General features: G+C 40.2%; 1 protein-coding gene across 1 annotated transcript; it reads left to right on the top strand.

Annotated features, from left to right (window-relative positions):
- The first annotated feature begins 14340 nt into the window (after positions 1 to 14340).
- On the top strand, positions 14341 to 16802 carry rpl8 (ribosomal protein L8). The gene is made up of 5 exons (XM_080038256.1): positions 14341 to 14487; positions 14598 to 14739; positions 15076 to 15294; positions 15447 to 15562; positions 16605 to 16802. Exons 1-5 carry the CDS (start codon positions 14350 to 14352, stop codon positions 16761 to 16763), a joined length of 774 nt encoding a protein of 257 aa, XP_079894382.1. The 5' UTR covers positions 14341 to 14349; the 3' UTR covers positions 16764 to 16802.
- The last annotated feature ends 934 nt before the right edge of the window (positions 16803 to 17736 follow it).

Here is a 17736-nt window from a genome sequence, read left to right as displayed (position 1 = left end):
GCCTCAACATACACACTAGTCCTGTCTGTGGCCCAGCAATTCAGGAAGGAGGGGTAAGGGACTTCCACTCCGTAATGAGGCTTCTTACTGGCCACAGCAACCCTTTGTCACGTTCAGTGACCTGCCGGAACTGGCCCCAGTTCTCTCCGTTAAGAGAGGAAACGTGTGTCCTTATCGCTAGGCAGCAACGGCCGGTGAGAGCCGAGGTGCACACAGCAAAGTAGCGAGAGGGAGTGTGTTGACACCGGCAAACTTTTATTGCTTCCTGCCTAATTGGCAGGCCGGTCATGTGACAGTCACGTGACTTACTTCATGATTCCCACACGTGAGTCAACTTTTATTTTGAAGTACGCCTAACAGGAAAGTAGCCACTCACAAAGCCCCTTCACTATAAGCATGTCTTCTGTTTTCACGAGCTACACACGTTTATTTGGCTAGAAAAACCGGCAGAGCACAAATCTTTCCCCAGACAAAGTGGCCGGTGGTCTCAATAACTTACTAATCGCTTAGACTAAATTGGCGAGTGTTATATTTGAGCCCTGCACGACTCTCTCCGCTGATCACAGTGATGGTGCCGCGGAGACACCGTGCATGTTATGTTGTCTTCTAACTTTATAACTCGCGTGTGGGTATTTTGACAGCAAATGTTATAGACTACGCATACGTGAAGTGGAGCCATGACGTCAGCGTTACCAGGGGAAATGGTTTCGGTGTTTACAAGAAACCAAAACCATTGTGTTTTCCAAAAAATCCTCCCTGGGAGGTGAAATCAAAAACCTGCGGTTTCATGCCTGCGTTTGCTGTTTTCATGTAAATGATATAGTGCAACCGCGAGAATATTTTCGCGTATGCACCGTTTTGTGTTGTCGTGTAAAGTGCCCCTTAAATGAGAACTCGGAGGACTTTGTCTGTCTGTTAACCTGCAGCTTCATTAAGCTAATGAGCATCAATTAATTATGTTAATGAACTGCAGTTAGAATCTCTCCTGGAGGGAAACTGATAGTCTGTTAACGAGCTGAAGGCGGTGAAACGATCCGATTGGCTCCAAAAGCCGTTAAAGAGTTTGTATGTGTATGTGTGTGTGTGTGTGTGTGTGTGTGTGTGTGTGTGTGTGTGTGTGTGTGTGTGTGTGTGTGTGTGTGTGTGGGTGGGTGAAGGGGGGCTTCATCCTCAATTTTATCTCTGTGGCCCTGACATGCTTATCACTGACAACTACACACAAGACCTTCTCCCAATCTGGTCTCTTGCCAGACAGGAAAAGGTTTGACCGTGTGTGTGTGTGTGTGTGTGTGTGTGTGTGTGTGTGTGTGTGTGTGTGTGTGTGTGTGTGTGTGTGTGTTCCAGCTGTTGGCTTCATATCTGTGACCTCCTGTTGTGGGTGTGGGTGGGAGTTTGGGGGGGAAGGAAGTTTTAACGGGTTCACACTAATAGACATCCCTAATGAAGCTTGCGCGTTTGTGTGTGTGTCTGTGTGAGAGAGAGAGAGAGAGAGAGAGAGAGAGAGAGAGAGAGAGAGAGAGAGAGAGAGAGAGAGAGAGAGAGAGAGAGAGAGAGCATGAGATCAGACTCAGTTAGAGAGGGAGAGAGAGAGACAGGCTGGGAGGACAAATTTCCATTTACGTAGGTGTTGACAAAGGCACAATTGAAACCATCAACCACAGCCAGAAAATATTCTAAAGCAGTACCGTGTTGATTTTCTGCAGTTTGGTAAAGGGTATAGCAGATATCGAGAGTTAAATGTCAACAGTTCTGCAACTTTAACAATGAGTTGCTATTAAAGTTAATACTACAGGCGTCTTATTGAGAACGTCCTCCAAAGAAAAGAGGCAGCATCAGTTGGTTTAACCCCAAAGTGAAATTTGTTTTGCGTTTCAGTGACAGCGCCATCTAGCTGTTGTAAGAAAAACAACTCTTGTCTGAAAGGAGAGTCCTCAGAGGAAGGAGGTATGGTTGGATAGATGGGTCAACAACACGTCGGACCTTAACACAGGGTCACTGTTTGTCAAGAAGTATTTTTAACTCACGTCACGGTATTTCCTTTAAACACAAACAAACCTTAACCACAGTGTTGCCACATCACAAAACAATTTGTAAAAGCACAGACAAATGATGGCTTCCTGAGGATTGGGACACAACGCTTGTGTATCTTTCTACAGGACTTAAACAAACAACGTATTTTCTTGTTTTAAATCTGAATAACTTGTCGGTCTTGTGTGGCCAACACTGAAGTCACAACCATCTAAAAGTAATTCATGACAGTTTCGCCGTCGGGGAGCATATGCAGAAAGGCTCAGTCACAGTTTGATCGACATCTTATACAATCTGTCAAATACAGAACAGTGCTGGATTTTAATGAACTGACAGATTAAGGCACCGTCAGCATCATCACACAGTATGAAGTGAGGAGCTGCATTTAAATTACATTTTCCCCGACTGGGACTCTCTTTCATTCATTCATTACAAACCTTCATTTAGGATTGGAAAAGGGTGATGTCAGCGTTAAAAACAGAGACTGCAGTGTGACACACACACACACACACACACACACACACACACACACACACACAGCTGTGTTGTCTCCCACAGTTCTACGACTGCTCTCCAACAGTTGATGATTCATTAACAGACTCCACTTGAAGTTAGGCTTTTTCTCCTGACGTGATGCATTTTCCCCTTAATGTCAGTTTTATCTGACGCACACAGCTGTAGTTCATCACGAAAGCCGATCTCCTCAAAAGAAGGTTAGAGACAAAAATAGGTGTGTTCGTAGTGCTTGCCTCCACGCTCCAGTTCATGATTTTCTGGCCACAGCGGTCCTTGGACTGTTGTGGGTTTGTTTGTGCCATGAGGTTCAAACTGAACTCCACAATAACAGGTCCTTTGAATTAAACAACAAAATACCTAATGTGTAAGTTAACTAGCCTCCATCAACACAAAGAAGCATTTTGTGATCTGAAGCACTGACTAACAGGAGTATTGTTTAATCAAGAACTGTACCTAAGTACAATGTATTTACCTTGTACTTTACATGGACAACTTCCATTATATTACCTATCCACTGAAGAGTTAAATTTTTATTTTTTTTATCCAAAACAGATAATCATGTATGCACACTTCCTACCATGAGGTGAGAAAGTAAGCAGGTTTGAACTACCCTTTCTTATTGAGTTTTCACTACCACAATTATTTCTGGCACTTTTCAAACAGCCATGTGCACCAAACCACACTCATTGATTGACTTGTGTTGTGTTGTGATAATCTTGACGTCTACATCGAAATCAATCAGATTGTTGATGTGTGTGGTTTCGTTTTCTTCACATTTTCCTGTCATGTGTCCAATGTGCCTCCAGGACTTTAAACCCATGACTGGAAACAGACAGTAGTTTACTGAGAGTGTTGCTCTTTAGTAAACACAGAATCACATGGCGACCTAAATGCAACATGGCCTTCACATGCCTGACACACACACACACACACACACACACACACACACACACACACACACACACACACAAAATAATGGCCTCAGGTTGGTGATGTCTGTCCGTCAAAACTCTTTATCGAGAGGATCATCCACTGACCATGTTGTCATTAAATGTACAGATCACATTCCTGTTCTCACAAGGTCTTTCTCACGGATTACCATGATATTTGATGACCTTCTCTGCTTTAACAGTAATCACATTGTTGTATATACGTATTTACGGTATTTACCCATCATCCTCAACGGTTTTTGGTGTTGACTAACTAGCAAATTAAGGGAACATGCTGAACCAAGATGGTGAATGTAGGATTCGAATGTGGCTGCATTCGACAATTTAATATACTTTGATAATTTTTTTATTCAGTAACTTCTTGTAATTGACCAGCTGCGAGAAATTACACAAGGTTTAAACTTCTCGATTTCTTTTTCCAAGATGTTTCCTCATAAAATTTACGGATAAGCGTCTGTGGTTGACAAAAAAATGTATTGGTCAGATACAGTCAGAGGTCAAGGGGTCACCAAACTGAAGGTTGCTTCCTCCCGATGGGTTTTGGTGATAAATACCTCAGTAACCATGGCGACTGTACCGGACTTCCTCTTTTTCTTTGCGACAGTGACACACTCTGCAGATCGGCATGCGTTTTGGGAGATTTTTTGACACTAGTTGCCCCCGGCGACAGATGTTGGCTCATCTTCTGTTTCTGTCTATAACCCTAACCCTGCTTCCTTTCGTCACAGGAAGTTCACCTCTGTCAAGGCCTCTCCTAGTTGAGGATGTCAAAATAAAAGGAGGTGGACGCTGACCTCCTGTCAAAATAAGAGTTTAGCCCTTCACATCTGTCAGAGAGAAATAACATCCTGGACTTACACACACACACACCACTTTAGGGGACTTTACTTAGACTGAAATTAATTTCCTGGAGATTTACCATAAACAGTACTTGCATACACCTAACCCTTGTCCCCAATTTCACAAGCTGTCCCCAATCAACTGGTCTTAAGTCTTGTATGGGTTCCTGAAAGTATGTAATTTCTTAAATCTGGACATACACATAAACAGTTGTGGTTTCATAGTGGGTTATACACTGCACTTTTTTTTAAATTCCTTTGGTCGAGGTAAGATTACTTCTATATGCTAAGAAAAAGCTAGGAAGCCTGACATGCTGTCTGCGGCTGACATTGGAGCAGATAAAAACACCTGCTGGGCCTCATTATGGCAAGATTTGTTTTTGGAACCTATAAGTGGACAATCACTGCTTAGGGGAGGGGTTTAGTGAATCAAACTTCACTGTTTAATCGAATATTAAACGTGATGTTTGCCGAATGGTCTCCTACATCTCTACTGTTCATTCATCTCTCCCCAAAACAACAAGTAGGTCTTCTCAACCAGCTGACAGCTGCACTCAGAGTGTGTGTGTGTGTGTGTGTGTGAAGAATATCCATCGGAACCATTTTCCAGAATTCTCATTCTGCTGTTTATTTTCCTGGTTGAAATAAACAAACAGGAAGTCAGACAGAATAGCAGGATCGGGACATCCTGTAAAAGGAGAGCGCCGCAGTAATGACCTCCAATCAGAGAGTATAGCCGTTGTGAGGTCACTTCCTGTCAGTTAAGCATCCATTGGAGGGAACCTCTGAAAAAATGCAGCTGGTTTCTTATCAGGACTAAAATAGAAAACCAAGAGGCGTTTGGTTTCTGATCTCACACTCACTCTCTCTCTCTCTCTCACACACAAACACACACACACACACACACACACACACACACACACACACACACACACACACACACACACACACACACACACACACACACACACACACACACACACACACACACACACACACACACACACACACACACACACACACACACACACACACACAGCTCCATTGTGGGAACTTTAGATAGACTTCCATTCATTTCCTTGTGACCCTAACCTCAACCATTGGTCCAAAAATAAGCGTTTTACCAATTTGGGAAATGGCTTTTTGTTTCCAAATGCACAAAGTCTCCCCAATCAAATGGTCTTAATTCTTGTGTGTGTCCTGGAGAGGGACTTTAATCAGAAAAATGCACACACACACACACACAGTGTCCTGTATTTATGCTATTTAATGAAGATTTAACAACTCACTGTAGTAGCCATGTATGTGGATTGTAGTTGTTGTTTTCATCATGGCTGCCAGTAGCGATGTTGACATCAGTAAATAGAACAGCTGTCGTAACTGGAGGCATAGCCACAGCAACACAGACCCACAATGCCTCTGGAGCAAACAGCTGTTCCGTCCAGGGGCGAGAGACGTAGAAAACACAGATAGACAGAAAGAGACAGTTTGTTTAAGTAAAATGTTGGCTGAAATCTAGGAAAAATGTATTGTTGGGCTTGAACCCTCTACCCGCAATTCTCCATTAACTACCAATTACACACATTAATGTACACAGCACATACCTCATTTTACACAGAAACTGACCACTCCTTCACTAGGAGACTTAGTTTTCTGTGTTCAGTTCAATTTAGCCAATTTCATTAGTCATTAGAAATTAATTTAAGCTGCAATATTCAATGTTTTATATCAATAATGGGTCAAAAAGACTATGGTTTACACAGTGATAAATCGCTCACATGAAACTGCAGCTCCACTCCGTTTTAGGAAGCTTCATAGCATTCATATCCCCAGAATTTAGTGTATATGTTCACGCACATCACAACGTTGTCTTGGTCAATTGTAAAGATTAATAGTTAAATCAATGTGCAGCTATCTTACAATCAGTGAATCTGGAGCTATTGGTGTTAGACATTTGACCTTTTGCAGATGTGATCATCCAGCCTTGAAGACTTTCCCTTTTGTTTTCTAGATGAATACGTGACCCTCATCTCATGACCGCACAGGACAAGCAGGTACAGATGAACCATGAGCAAATTGATGTGGATAGGTTTATTGATGCATCCAGTTTTTTTTTGTTGTGTATGTTAGCAGTCATGTTGGGTTGATACCTGAGGCCTGTACTACAAAGCAGGATATGGAATCAGTAAGAGGTAACTTCAGGTCTAACCCCACTTTTTACCTTGATTCAGCAACATGGTCATTTATGCTGTTCACCTTACCTGCAATGTTTGAGAGAACAGTTCAAGATGTACAAAAGCTCCCCCTACTGACCAATCAATACTCTTGACAAACCAACATTTGTAGAAGATCGCAAGGACATCTGTGTGCAACTAGTGTGAGGGTCTTTTAGCAAGACAGGCTTTATATAGAGACAAACCCCTTTGGCTTTTAGGTATCTAGTGAATATCAATCATGTAAATCAGCTTCTTGAGCTGTATGTTGCCAGTGTGACATGTCATGCGGGAAACTAGGTGGTTGTTGCAGAGAGTTGCTTGATACATCATGACAGTCAATAAAACAGGGCTTTATCAAATAGTATTTAGGCCATCACTTAAAGGTGCTGTAAGCGGAATGATTCTATTTGCCAACTTCGTGTCAGTTACTGCAGTTAGCAGTCTCCTCGCTCGTCCCTACATCACCACATTAATGCACTGCGGTCTTCAAGCAGCGAGTTATCTAGCATCATCTCAGATCCATAAGTGTGATAAAAACCATCAAAACAGACATTTTTACCTGCTCCGCCATTGTAGGCGCATAAACATTCACCCATCTATCGCTCTGGCGTGCACCGGCAGTGAGACCATGAGTGAGACGGGTGTCGGTTTGTATCATTCTCTCTTGTGATTGAGTATTAATTTCGGGATCCCCAAAAAGTTTATTAGCCGATTACATGCAGAGCAGCTGACTGAGAAATCGGCTTTATGAAACGTGCACATTATGAAAGTGATCACTGTATGAATAAAGAGCAATTTAACACTTATATTAACTTTACTTAATACCGCTTACTTCACCTTTAAGTGTTGTACTTGATCTGTAAAAATTTTAAATCCTATGATTTCTTTTTGTTGATTATCAAATGCAGCCTACTCCTTTGATAGGCTTCCCCAGAGTGATTGTGTCAGATTGCAATATTATTACCATAACCAGTGGTCTAGACCCCCTTTCACAGTGGCCCAAAAAACACTATACATCCAGCTTTTGTCCGCAGTGTGAATGTGTGCGATCAGCATTCAGGCAAGCGTCAATTCTAAAAGTTTGAAAGAGGGACAAAAGTACAAGCTATGTAAAAACCAACGTTGTCCATCTCACTGGCTGCATGGCTTGTGCTGTTTGTGTGAGACTGAAGGGGATTTCCACAGCATCAACGTTCAACTAGATAAATGTAGATTGGTTGTACTGGCACATTGCCTGCGTTTGTTTATTTACAAGTCTTTACTTTGAATTTTCTCGTTCTCCCGTTCCTAGAAATAGAAAAAGCATTTTAGTTCAATTGTTACCCACTTCTGGAAAGTAATGAAGTTCCACAGTTACCTTCTTTTGGTTCTCTAGCTTGAGTTCGAGCTTTAGCTTTTTGATTAAAAGCTTTTTGTACTCGATGTCGAGTTCTAATTTCCTCTTGTAGAGAGCCCTCACTTCGGCGTCTTCTCCAACCTGAAACAAATACAGTTGCTCTAACATTTAAGCATCGTCCCTTTGCAAGACTCAAATGCCACATAAATTTTTTTTCTCAAATTAAGGTGAATTCCTTACCACTTGTGATCCTCTTGGCCTATAGGAGATGGGCTCAGGAGGAAGATTTCCATCATCATCAGTGATAGCATATTCCTCCGGAGGGTCCCCTCCAGTCCTTGCGTCATTTCTTCTCCCGTCATCTGCCAACAATTACAAATCCATTTCATTGTTCTATTCATTCATATACAATCATCTTAAAACAGACTGATAGGTGCTATCGCCTGCTAGTTTAGCATAGCACAGTGTTTCTCAAAGCTCTCCTGGAGACCCACTTGTCAGTGTACTCGCCATGCTCCCAACACAGCTGATTCAAATGATCAAGCTGCTTCTGGAGTTCATAAGGAGCTAATTTGATTCAGCTGTGTTGGAGCTGGAGGAGATCTAAAATGTGCAAGACAAGTGGTCCTCCATGAGGTTTGAAAAGCACTGCCCAATGACATTGGTAACAAAGACTGTACATTTGAGTGCATTTTATATTTGTAGGCTACTTTTCTCCCAAGACTTTAATACACTACCCAGTCGCAACTAAAGGAGGAAAGTGTCAAATCTATCGAGCCATGATAGGGCAATGATATGAAACTCACCTAACATCCTGAGGAGAAGCTCTAACTTCATGAAAATGTATTTACAGTTCTTTAGCAAACTCTATAGGAGTTTTGACTTTCAGTTCAGATAGCAGAAACATATAAACTGGCTCAAGAGTGCCATCTGAAGCCGACCTGTATGTATAAGCTATGGAGGCTTATGATTGGACCACTGGTATTCAAACAGGCCAATCAGAGGGGGCGCAGGTCTGACCAGGTGTGTGGAATCAACTGATTGCTCCTGAAAGGGAGCGGTGATGAGTTTATTTGGGGAATAATACAAGTATTTGAACTACAATATTACATAATTTTTATGGAACGTAGCTACAAGGAACTTTTTCTGAACCAGTTTCACTTTTCCCTTTGATGATCATGAATTACATGTAACAGCAAACGAGACCATCAGTGCAAAGAATGCTATTTTCATATACTTTTTCTAAATGCCTTTGGACGGTTACGCTCACCCAGGAATAACAGCTTGCATAGTAAAAACACTGCCGTTCTTGTCCAAAGAGGCCGCTAAAATGAACACAAACTGAAAGTTCCTTGTAGCCACATTAAACACACATCTCTTGAACAACATTAAATGTAAATCAATTAAACACCACAAAACAAATAGGCCTAGGCTACATGTAAAGAAAATAATAAGAGAAGTAACAGAAAAAAGCCACTTAGAATAAAACATCATGACGCTTCTCGTGATAACTTTGCTCGAATCTTCACATCTGGAACATAGACTTAAATGACCAGATGTGATTAATATTTTGTTCTCCTCCAGCTATGCGAACTGATACGTAGCCTACCATTACACACGACTGGAGAAAAAAAAATCCACTTAAATCAGCTGAGTGATGAAGTCATGAGAATTCAAAAAGGAAACACAGACAGACACACACACAAACACAGAGGGCAAATGTGAAATATGAATCTGGACGTACAGAGTGTGTGTGTGCGTGAATACCATGTCTGATTAAAGTTTAAATTTGTCCTTCCTGTCCACAGTTCCCATGGTGACCGTGGGAGAGACTGAGGGAGTGTTTGATTGTCTAGCGACATAAAAAAATACACACACACACACACACACACACACATACACACACAAAGAATGTACAATTAAACGTTGTCCTGTCCTGTTTGTTAAATCACATTTCATGTTCAATTAATTTTCTTTCTCAAAATAAATAGCCTACACATGTCTTTGAAATGTTTTAGAAGCAAATAGAATGTTTTTAACTGTGGTGAACTCACATTTCGACAAAAACCAAAGTATTTGGCAAATTATAAATTTTCTGCTGCAAAAATGTGCTCATTTACGTTTAATACATTAAGGACATTTTCATTTTCTTAAAATGTCTGGAGTTTTACTGGAGGAAACATTTTTAATGTATACCTGACATTTTGTTATTTTTTTACATTGTTCTATACTTTCCCCTATCCTGAATACATCTTGTACCACATACCGCTTCACCTCATTTGGCCTGTTAAGATTATTTTAGGATATTTCCATCTGCAGCTTTTATTAAATTACAGAAACATATCTGCTTTTGTCTTCAAGTCTTTGAGATCTAAATGCATTTTTTTCTTGAATCATCAACTTCAAATCAAACATAATAATTTAATTTAACAGTAGCAGAATAGCCGCTGGACATTTTCTGGTTTATGGGACAGGAAACAGTAAAATATACAGTAGTGCCTGTGTGTGTGTGTGTGTGTGTGTGTGTGTGTGTGTGTGTGTGTGTGTGTGTGTGTGTGTGTGTGTGTGTGTGTATGTGTGTGTTGTTAGCATTCAAGTTCTATTGTTCTGTGTTGCCCCAGATCTGACAAAGCTAAGTGTATTAATGAGGATGATTCTAAAACACACACTCAAAAACACACGCTGCACTGCTTGGTTGTTGGACAGCAGAATGGAGCTCTGTTGTCACATCTGCAGCTCTGTGCATTTTCCTCCTTACAGAGGTCAAAGGTTATTCCACCACTGGGAGGTCAGGGGTGAAAGGTGGCCTCTCCTACCATAGTCCCTCGGCCCGCTGCTCCTCATCCACTGATGTCTTAAAGCTTAAAGTATGACTGCTGTTTATGTTCCCATTTGTGAAGAAACAAAGAGCTTCATATCAGGGAAGAGCCGGCATTACTCAGGAGACTATGACGTTACTCGCTGAGTGGGTTATAATGCAGTTCAGTGTGTAACTGTGACAGACCTGATTACATGTTTATCATACAGACACTAAGCAGAAGACACTGAGGATCTGCCGACATGTTGGAAGTTTTCTTGTGAATCCAAAAAACTTTCAGGGTTCTTTCTCTCAGGTTTAAAGGTCTATGCCACATTTAGGAAAAATCTTACATTATATTTAGCATATGGTTGAATGGGTATCAATGTTACTTGAATAAACAGATTTTCCTCAACTATCCCGTTGTTTAAAACATAGTAGAGGAGAGGAGCTTTAAATCTGCTGCTGCTGTTTCACATGCTCAGAATGGATTCATCCAGAACATAATTATTCCAAAGTGAAACTGTTTTCATTCAGAAACATTCTCAACACCCTCAATCACTTTTTGCATGATGCTACGTGCCTGCATATGTAGTCCTACCATGATTAACAGCACCATCTTGAGTCTAATTGTGCACAAGCTTGACAACTTAAAGCTGATCACACAAGTAAACTGAACATACTATATAAAAAACATGTACGACTTTTTAAGAAAATCCTCTTTGGAAAAAAAAGTGCTTGTGGGTGAGGTAAAATGGCAAGTGATGTTTACATAATCTACTTTTGCTTTCTGTTCATAATACAATTATTAATGGCCTCTCCTGCAACATTTAGCATCTTTGGCTAACATTGTCAGTTTTACTGTAAGCTTGACTGATCACTTTCCTGCCACAGGTCTTCACATGGAGGAGGTTAAAGCAATATTTCAAAAAGTGTTCAGGGTAATGTAAGATAATCTTGGGCCTTGGCAAATCTAATCATCAAGTATGATCAGCACTTTTGTGGAGGGCAAATTGTTGTGTAAAATTGGACCAAATTTGCTGCTTTGTTTAAAGTTAACACTTTGCTTTGAATAAGAATAATACAGTCCAACAAAAACATACAGATCTTAATCAAACTGAAAGGTAAGTCCCCGCAGGAATATAGGCTATCGTACAAACGGATTTGGAGGTGAGTTTTAAAAAGAAAAGAACAAAGAGAAAAGGACAGGACAAAAACAGTGTGTGTGTGTGTGTGTGTGTGTGTGTGTGTGTGTGTGTGTGTGTGTGTGTGTGTGTGTGTGTGTGTGTGTGTGTGTGTGTGTGTGTGTGTGTGTGTGTGTGTTTGTGTGTGTGTGTATGTGTGTATGCATCATTTATGCATGTTATACCAGTGGGACTATATAAAACAATGCAGCATCATAATAACTGAACCTCATATTTATCACCTGCAGTGTCTGCCCTTTCTGTGTGTGCGTGTGTGTGTGTGTGTGTGTGCTCTCATTAATCAAAGCGGTGTTGTTCCTCCGGCAGGACGCTCGGATCTCTTGAGGGGAGCCATCTGTTGCTCGACACCTTTTCTTCTTCTGTGGTGAGAGGAAACCCGCAGAACTCCAGAGCTGAACTCATTAAACATCCGAGATGATGAAACACTGAACATCATCCCCAATTCTCTTCTCACACCAACTTCTTCAATCTTAAAGAGTGACTGAGTTTTGAGTTGAAATAAATTAGGAATGAAAATAACAGTATATTCATAAAGATTTACAACGCACAACACACTAACACCAACACACCCACTCTATATCTCAAATACTGAAAAGCTCTTTTATATTTTTTACATATATAGGCCTATATCTTTTATTTTTCTATCATATTTTATATATTTTTTTCTTTTTTCGTTCTTTCTTTAAGAATCTAGGATTCTTAAATTTAGTTTTTAATTGATTACTTAGTATGTTTAAGAATGTCTTTATTTTTTAATACAGTTTTGTGACTCACAATGAGGTTAAAATACAGTAATGCAAGATCTATATGCATGAGTGGTCTTACTTTTATAACAAATCAATGATTAATAGCACACCGCTTGTCAGTGATGTTTCTCTTCTTTTCCCCCCAAATCAGCTGACATCCTCAGTGTTGCATTACTGCCATCTTCTGGAGTTGGTTTGCTCTCCACCTCTTCCGGTTTCCTTTGAATGAGTTTAAAAGTCCAAAGTGAGTAAAACTGATTTTCAATCATCCACCCAACTTTGTTGTGCTATTTAGTAATTTAAAAAAGCAGCAGGACATATTATCCAGCACACCTTTTAAAAATCAAATGACCCTTAAAAATTCAAATTTGCATAATAATAATGATGATAATATATATCATAATAGGGTAATACGTAGGCCTATACCCGATAAACAAAACTAACCCACCTAAATGTATTTTTGTCTTTCCCTTATCATTGTTTTATTTGTTCTTTATTTCACCAATCTTTTATTTATCTATTTTTTCCTTTGTCTTAATTAATTAATATCATCTGAATATTTTTTTTGTAATAGGCCTATATACATCATTTGATCTGTATGGACAAATTGTTGAATGAAAAAAATAAAATTATAATAATATGAGAGAAACAAAAATATCTGTAAATGCCTACAACTCCCATCATGCCCCTCGTCGAGTTCTCCGGAAGAAAACGTCTGCCTTTCCCTTCCACTTCCTCTTTCCGTCAAGCGGAGTTTAGGTACGGCACGAACTGTTTATTTCCCTTTCTGTAATCTGCTCTAAATCATGTTTTTATTCTATCATCCACTCGAAACAGACAATTCTACGTCTGCAGTATATGTTAAATGATCAGACCTACTGAGTATTTTAATGGATGGTCTGTTTTGAAGCGTTTTTATGTGTTAAAAATGTCCAGCTCGTTGGGTGACATGGCGCTGTCTGTAGCTGCTAAAAGGCTTCACACAGGCCCGGTCCGAGTCTGATGTGACCCCTTTAGAAATGCTGCAGATAATTTAGTTTTTGTCTAAAGTTTGTAGTAAGTTTCTCTGTGAACTCTGTCAAACTACACGTCACTGCTTAGCTTAGCGTTAACACGGGAAGTTACGGAGGATAGTATGCTAAGCTAGCAGCTAAGTAATATTTAAGGTTTTGTAAACAATTTGAGGCGATAGTCGCTTGTCACTACATTTGAAAACTCCTTTTTATATTATGGTACTTTACTTACCCTTCACGTAAGAAGGTCCATGTGATAAATATGACGTGAAACAGAGTCTTACTAGTAACTGCAGCCTTAAGAGTTAGCATTCACATGTCAAGCCGGTAAATGTAGGTTCTATATTTATAATGTGCGTTACAATAGAAAGTCTTTGGTAGTGAGATTCTTTAATCTTCAGCTCCCCCCAAAAATGCAAAATAGAGAACACCAAGATGATGTAATATGTTAAAATTACAACAGTGTATAATATTGACAATGTTATATATGAAGTGTAATTGAAGTAATAAATGTAGAATACAAGACTGCAGTAGAACAGAATACTGTCATGTGGGATAATTTAAACAGATTTGAGAAGGTTATTGACAGATCTGTATAAATATGATATGAACAAGAGTTATGTATCAATATATGTAAATGGTGGATGTGTGCTGAGGTCAAAAGTTCATCAATCTTATGTCCTGTCTGTGTGTTTAGGACACGATGGGTCGTGTTATTAGGGGACAGAGAAAAGGCGCGGGCTCCGTGTTCAAAGCCCACATCCACCACAGGAAAGGTGCTGCTAAACTCCGGCACATTGACTTCGCCGAACGTCATGGATACATCAAGGGAATCGTGAAGGTAAATCCAAGGACCTTTTCTACCACAGTTTCTATCTCGAATAGTCAGGCTGATCAAAAGCCTCCAGTGTTGTGTATGTCTGACATTGTTTTTTTCTTCCCCGTCCTCAGGATATTATCCACGACCCTGGCCGTGGCGCTCCCCTCGCCAAAGTGGCCTTCCGTGACCCATACCGATTCAAGAAGAGGACCGAGCTCTTCATCGCTGCTGAGGGCATCCACACCGGACAGTTCATCTACTGCGGCAAGAAGGGTGAGGTTTTTAACTATAGTCTGTGGTCCAACTTTACCCAGCCAAAATGTTGCATCGGTGAATGGGACAGAATAACTCTTCACTGTATAATTTATTTTGATCCAGACAGGATCAATCTCAGCCTTATTTTTCAGCATGTAATTTACATTTGACATCTCTTTATTGGCATGTTTACATGTTACCTTGGGTGTACAAGAAAAAGTGGCACTTTAAGCAAATAAATTAGAATGTCAATGATAATATAGCATGATGTTCTATACAATGCAGGACTTCTACTCTACTTTGTGATATGTTTTGTGTGAAGCCCGTGATTTTAAACCATGATTGATCCCACAGCTCAGCTGAACATCGGCAACGTCCTGCCCGTGGGCACCATGCCTGAGGGAACCATCATCTGCTGTGTGGAGGAGAAGCCAGGAGACAGAGGCAAGCTGGCCCGCGCTTCAGGAAACTACGCCACAGTCATCTCCCACAACCCCGAGACCAGGAAGTCCAGAGTCAAGCTGCCCTCAGGCTCCAAGAAGGTCATCGCATCCGCCAACAGAGCTGTTGTCGGTAAGGAACAGTAAAGTCGCCTACAGCTGATGTTTCCTTGTTGCCACCACAAAGTCCTCTAAAAACTAATGTTGCTTTGTACTTAGTTTTTGAACAGTAGAATGAGATGGCAAAGTTTTCCATTCTGACCAGCTCTCCCCTCTGTGTTAAAGGTGTGGTTGCTGGAGGTGGTCGTATTGACAAACCCATCCTGAAGGCCGGTCGTGCCTACCACAAGTACAAGGCCAAGAGGAACTGCTGGCCACGTGTCCGTGGTGTGGCTATGAACGTAAGTGAACAAGAATGAACCGCAAATGTGTTTATGATGCAGACTGTCAAACTCATTATGTGCAGAGAATTAGAACTTCAGAGCCAAAGTTCCTAGACAGATTGGCAGAAGTTTTCCAGGCTGCCTGTATAAATGCCCATCAGCATAGAGTAATATCTTGTTGGGCTTATCGAAGATCTTTTTTAGGTCACATTTAGCTGGAGAAATGTTTTTATAATAATGTGAAACCAGAGGAGAATAAGATGCTAACAGCTTTGGTTTTCTGTAAACAATGAGTTGAAGGTGATTAAGCTTCAGCGGTGTCCTATTCTGTCTCGTTCTCCACAAGTTTTTTAGCTATGAGAATTGTTGTCTAGACCGGTAAATATCTCGCTCAAACTATGGACGTTTTTAAGAGGTTTATTTTAAATGGAGCACCTCTAGATCTGAGAGGTGGTTCAGTTGCTGGACTTCGTCAAGGAAAGGGGCACTGACAAAATAATTTGATCTTGATATTTTTTAAACTTGAGATGGACCTCCTGACATTTTAGTTATTGGATTATGTTCTTTATTGATTTTGTCTATTGCTGTGTGTTTCCATTTAGGAAAGTGTCACATTTAGAGTTCAAATTTCTGTGTGGCTGTGTGAAGCTCTTCTAACGAAAGAATAGAATCATTTTATCGTCATTGCAGAGTGTACAAAGAAATTCAGCAGCAAAATATTAATACCAGCAGCTGTTAGATCTGTCTTAAAGTTTAATTTTCAAACAACCCCAAATACAATCTTGTTGGTGCTGGATTCCTGGAGTATATTTCAAGGACAAGATGGTATAGTATTGAAAGATGCAATGCTAGACATAGTTTTTCATGCGTCATAATAAAAGGTATTTCTCTATAGCGTGTGTGCTAATTTGCACTGGGAGTAAGGCAGGCTAAACATTGTCTTTAGATGAAAGTTATTTGGGAATGGGGGGAAAAGGAAGGTTGTGTTATTTGGAAGCAAACTACAATATACCAAATCGAAGTTCCTCGGACTGATCCTTTTTTTTTTCTCTCCACACAGCCCGTTGAGCATCCCTTCGGTGGTGGTAACCATCAGCATATTGGTAAACCCTCAACTATCAGGAGGGACGCACCTGCTGGTCGCAAGGTCGGTCTTATTGCTGCCCGTCGTACAGGCAGACTGCGCGGAACAAAGACCGTACAGGAGAAGGAGAACTAAACCTGACGTTATTGATAATAAAAACCATGTTCCAAAAGATTCTGTTCTCTTGCTTCGTTTCTCGGGTCAAATGTGGGAATGTGCTATTGTATTGGTAAAATGAAATGCACAAATAGGTCTTTAGGTGAAAGAGCGCTGTGCTTTGTTTTAACAAGCCAAAATAATAAAAGTTTGCAATGAACCCAGAATAGCAATGTTCTGCTTAGAGCTGCATAAATATTGAATTAATTTAGTAATTGTTGAGTCTGTAGGTTGGTTACTGCACTGACATTTTAAAACATGATCATAAATCATGAATGGGCCTTTGATGCTGACCACTTAATAGTCAAAACAAACCTGGTCAAAGTAGAAGCAGCATAGGCAAAGATCTTTTAAAGTAGTTGTACATTTTTCATAATGCAACTCGGTATCTTCCCTACACTTGGTGAAGTTATGTTCAACTGATTAGAAGGTGGTTTGTGCTGAAGTATTATTGCATTACACCAGCATGTGCATTATTTTGCCCCTCCCACTCCAATAATCCATGAGGCTGCAGTGGAGAAAGTATTCAGATCCTCAAGTAAAAGTATCAATGCCACTGTTTAACAGCATATAATTACTCCTGCATTTATCTAAAGGCAACTTATAGTTGGTGAAGCTCATCTTGAATGGGGGGGAAATCATTTCTGTTAATCTTGATCAATTGATCGTACTAATTTGGAAAATAGTCAAAACCTCAAATCTATTAAAAGGGAAAGCACTAGATGAGATCTTCACATTTGTGAAGCCTGAACAATTGAATTGACATCAGAATAGTTGCCAATCAAATTTTAAAGTAACAAACCATCGGATAAATGTAATAAAGTGAAAGTAGTGGCATGGGAAGAGTACTCAAGTTTAGTATAAGTATTTTAAAGTTGTACTCGAGGGGATATACTTATTTTCCATCACTGGTCTACACTCAGTGTACCTAATCAACTGTACAACATCATGA

This window comes from Ammodytes marinus (genome assembly GCF_949987685.1).
Source record: "Ammodytes marinus genome assembly, chromosome: 12".
Lineage (NCBI taxonomy): Eukaryota > Metazoa > Chordata > Actinopteri > Uranoscopiformes > Ammodytidae > Ammodytes > Ammodytes marinus.
The sequence above is the reverse complement of the archived record's forward strand: the minus strand, read 5'-3'. Positions and strand labels throughout refer to the sequence as shown.

Coding starts and splice junctions, on each gene's coding strand:
- rpl8 (XM_080038256.1), top strand. CDS start 14,350: ATGGGTCGTGTTATTAGGGGACAGAGAAAAGGCGCGGGCTCCGTGTTC. Junction 14,488..14,597: donor ACATCAAGGGAATCGTGAAG/GTAAATCCAAGG, acceptor CCCCGTCCTCAG/GATATTATCCACGACCCTGG. Junction 15,563..16,604: donor TCCGTGGTGTGGCTATGAAC/GTAAGTGAACAA, acceptor CTCTCCACACAG/CCCGTTGAGCATCCCTTCGG.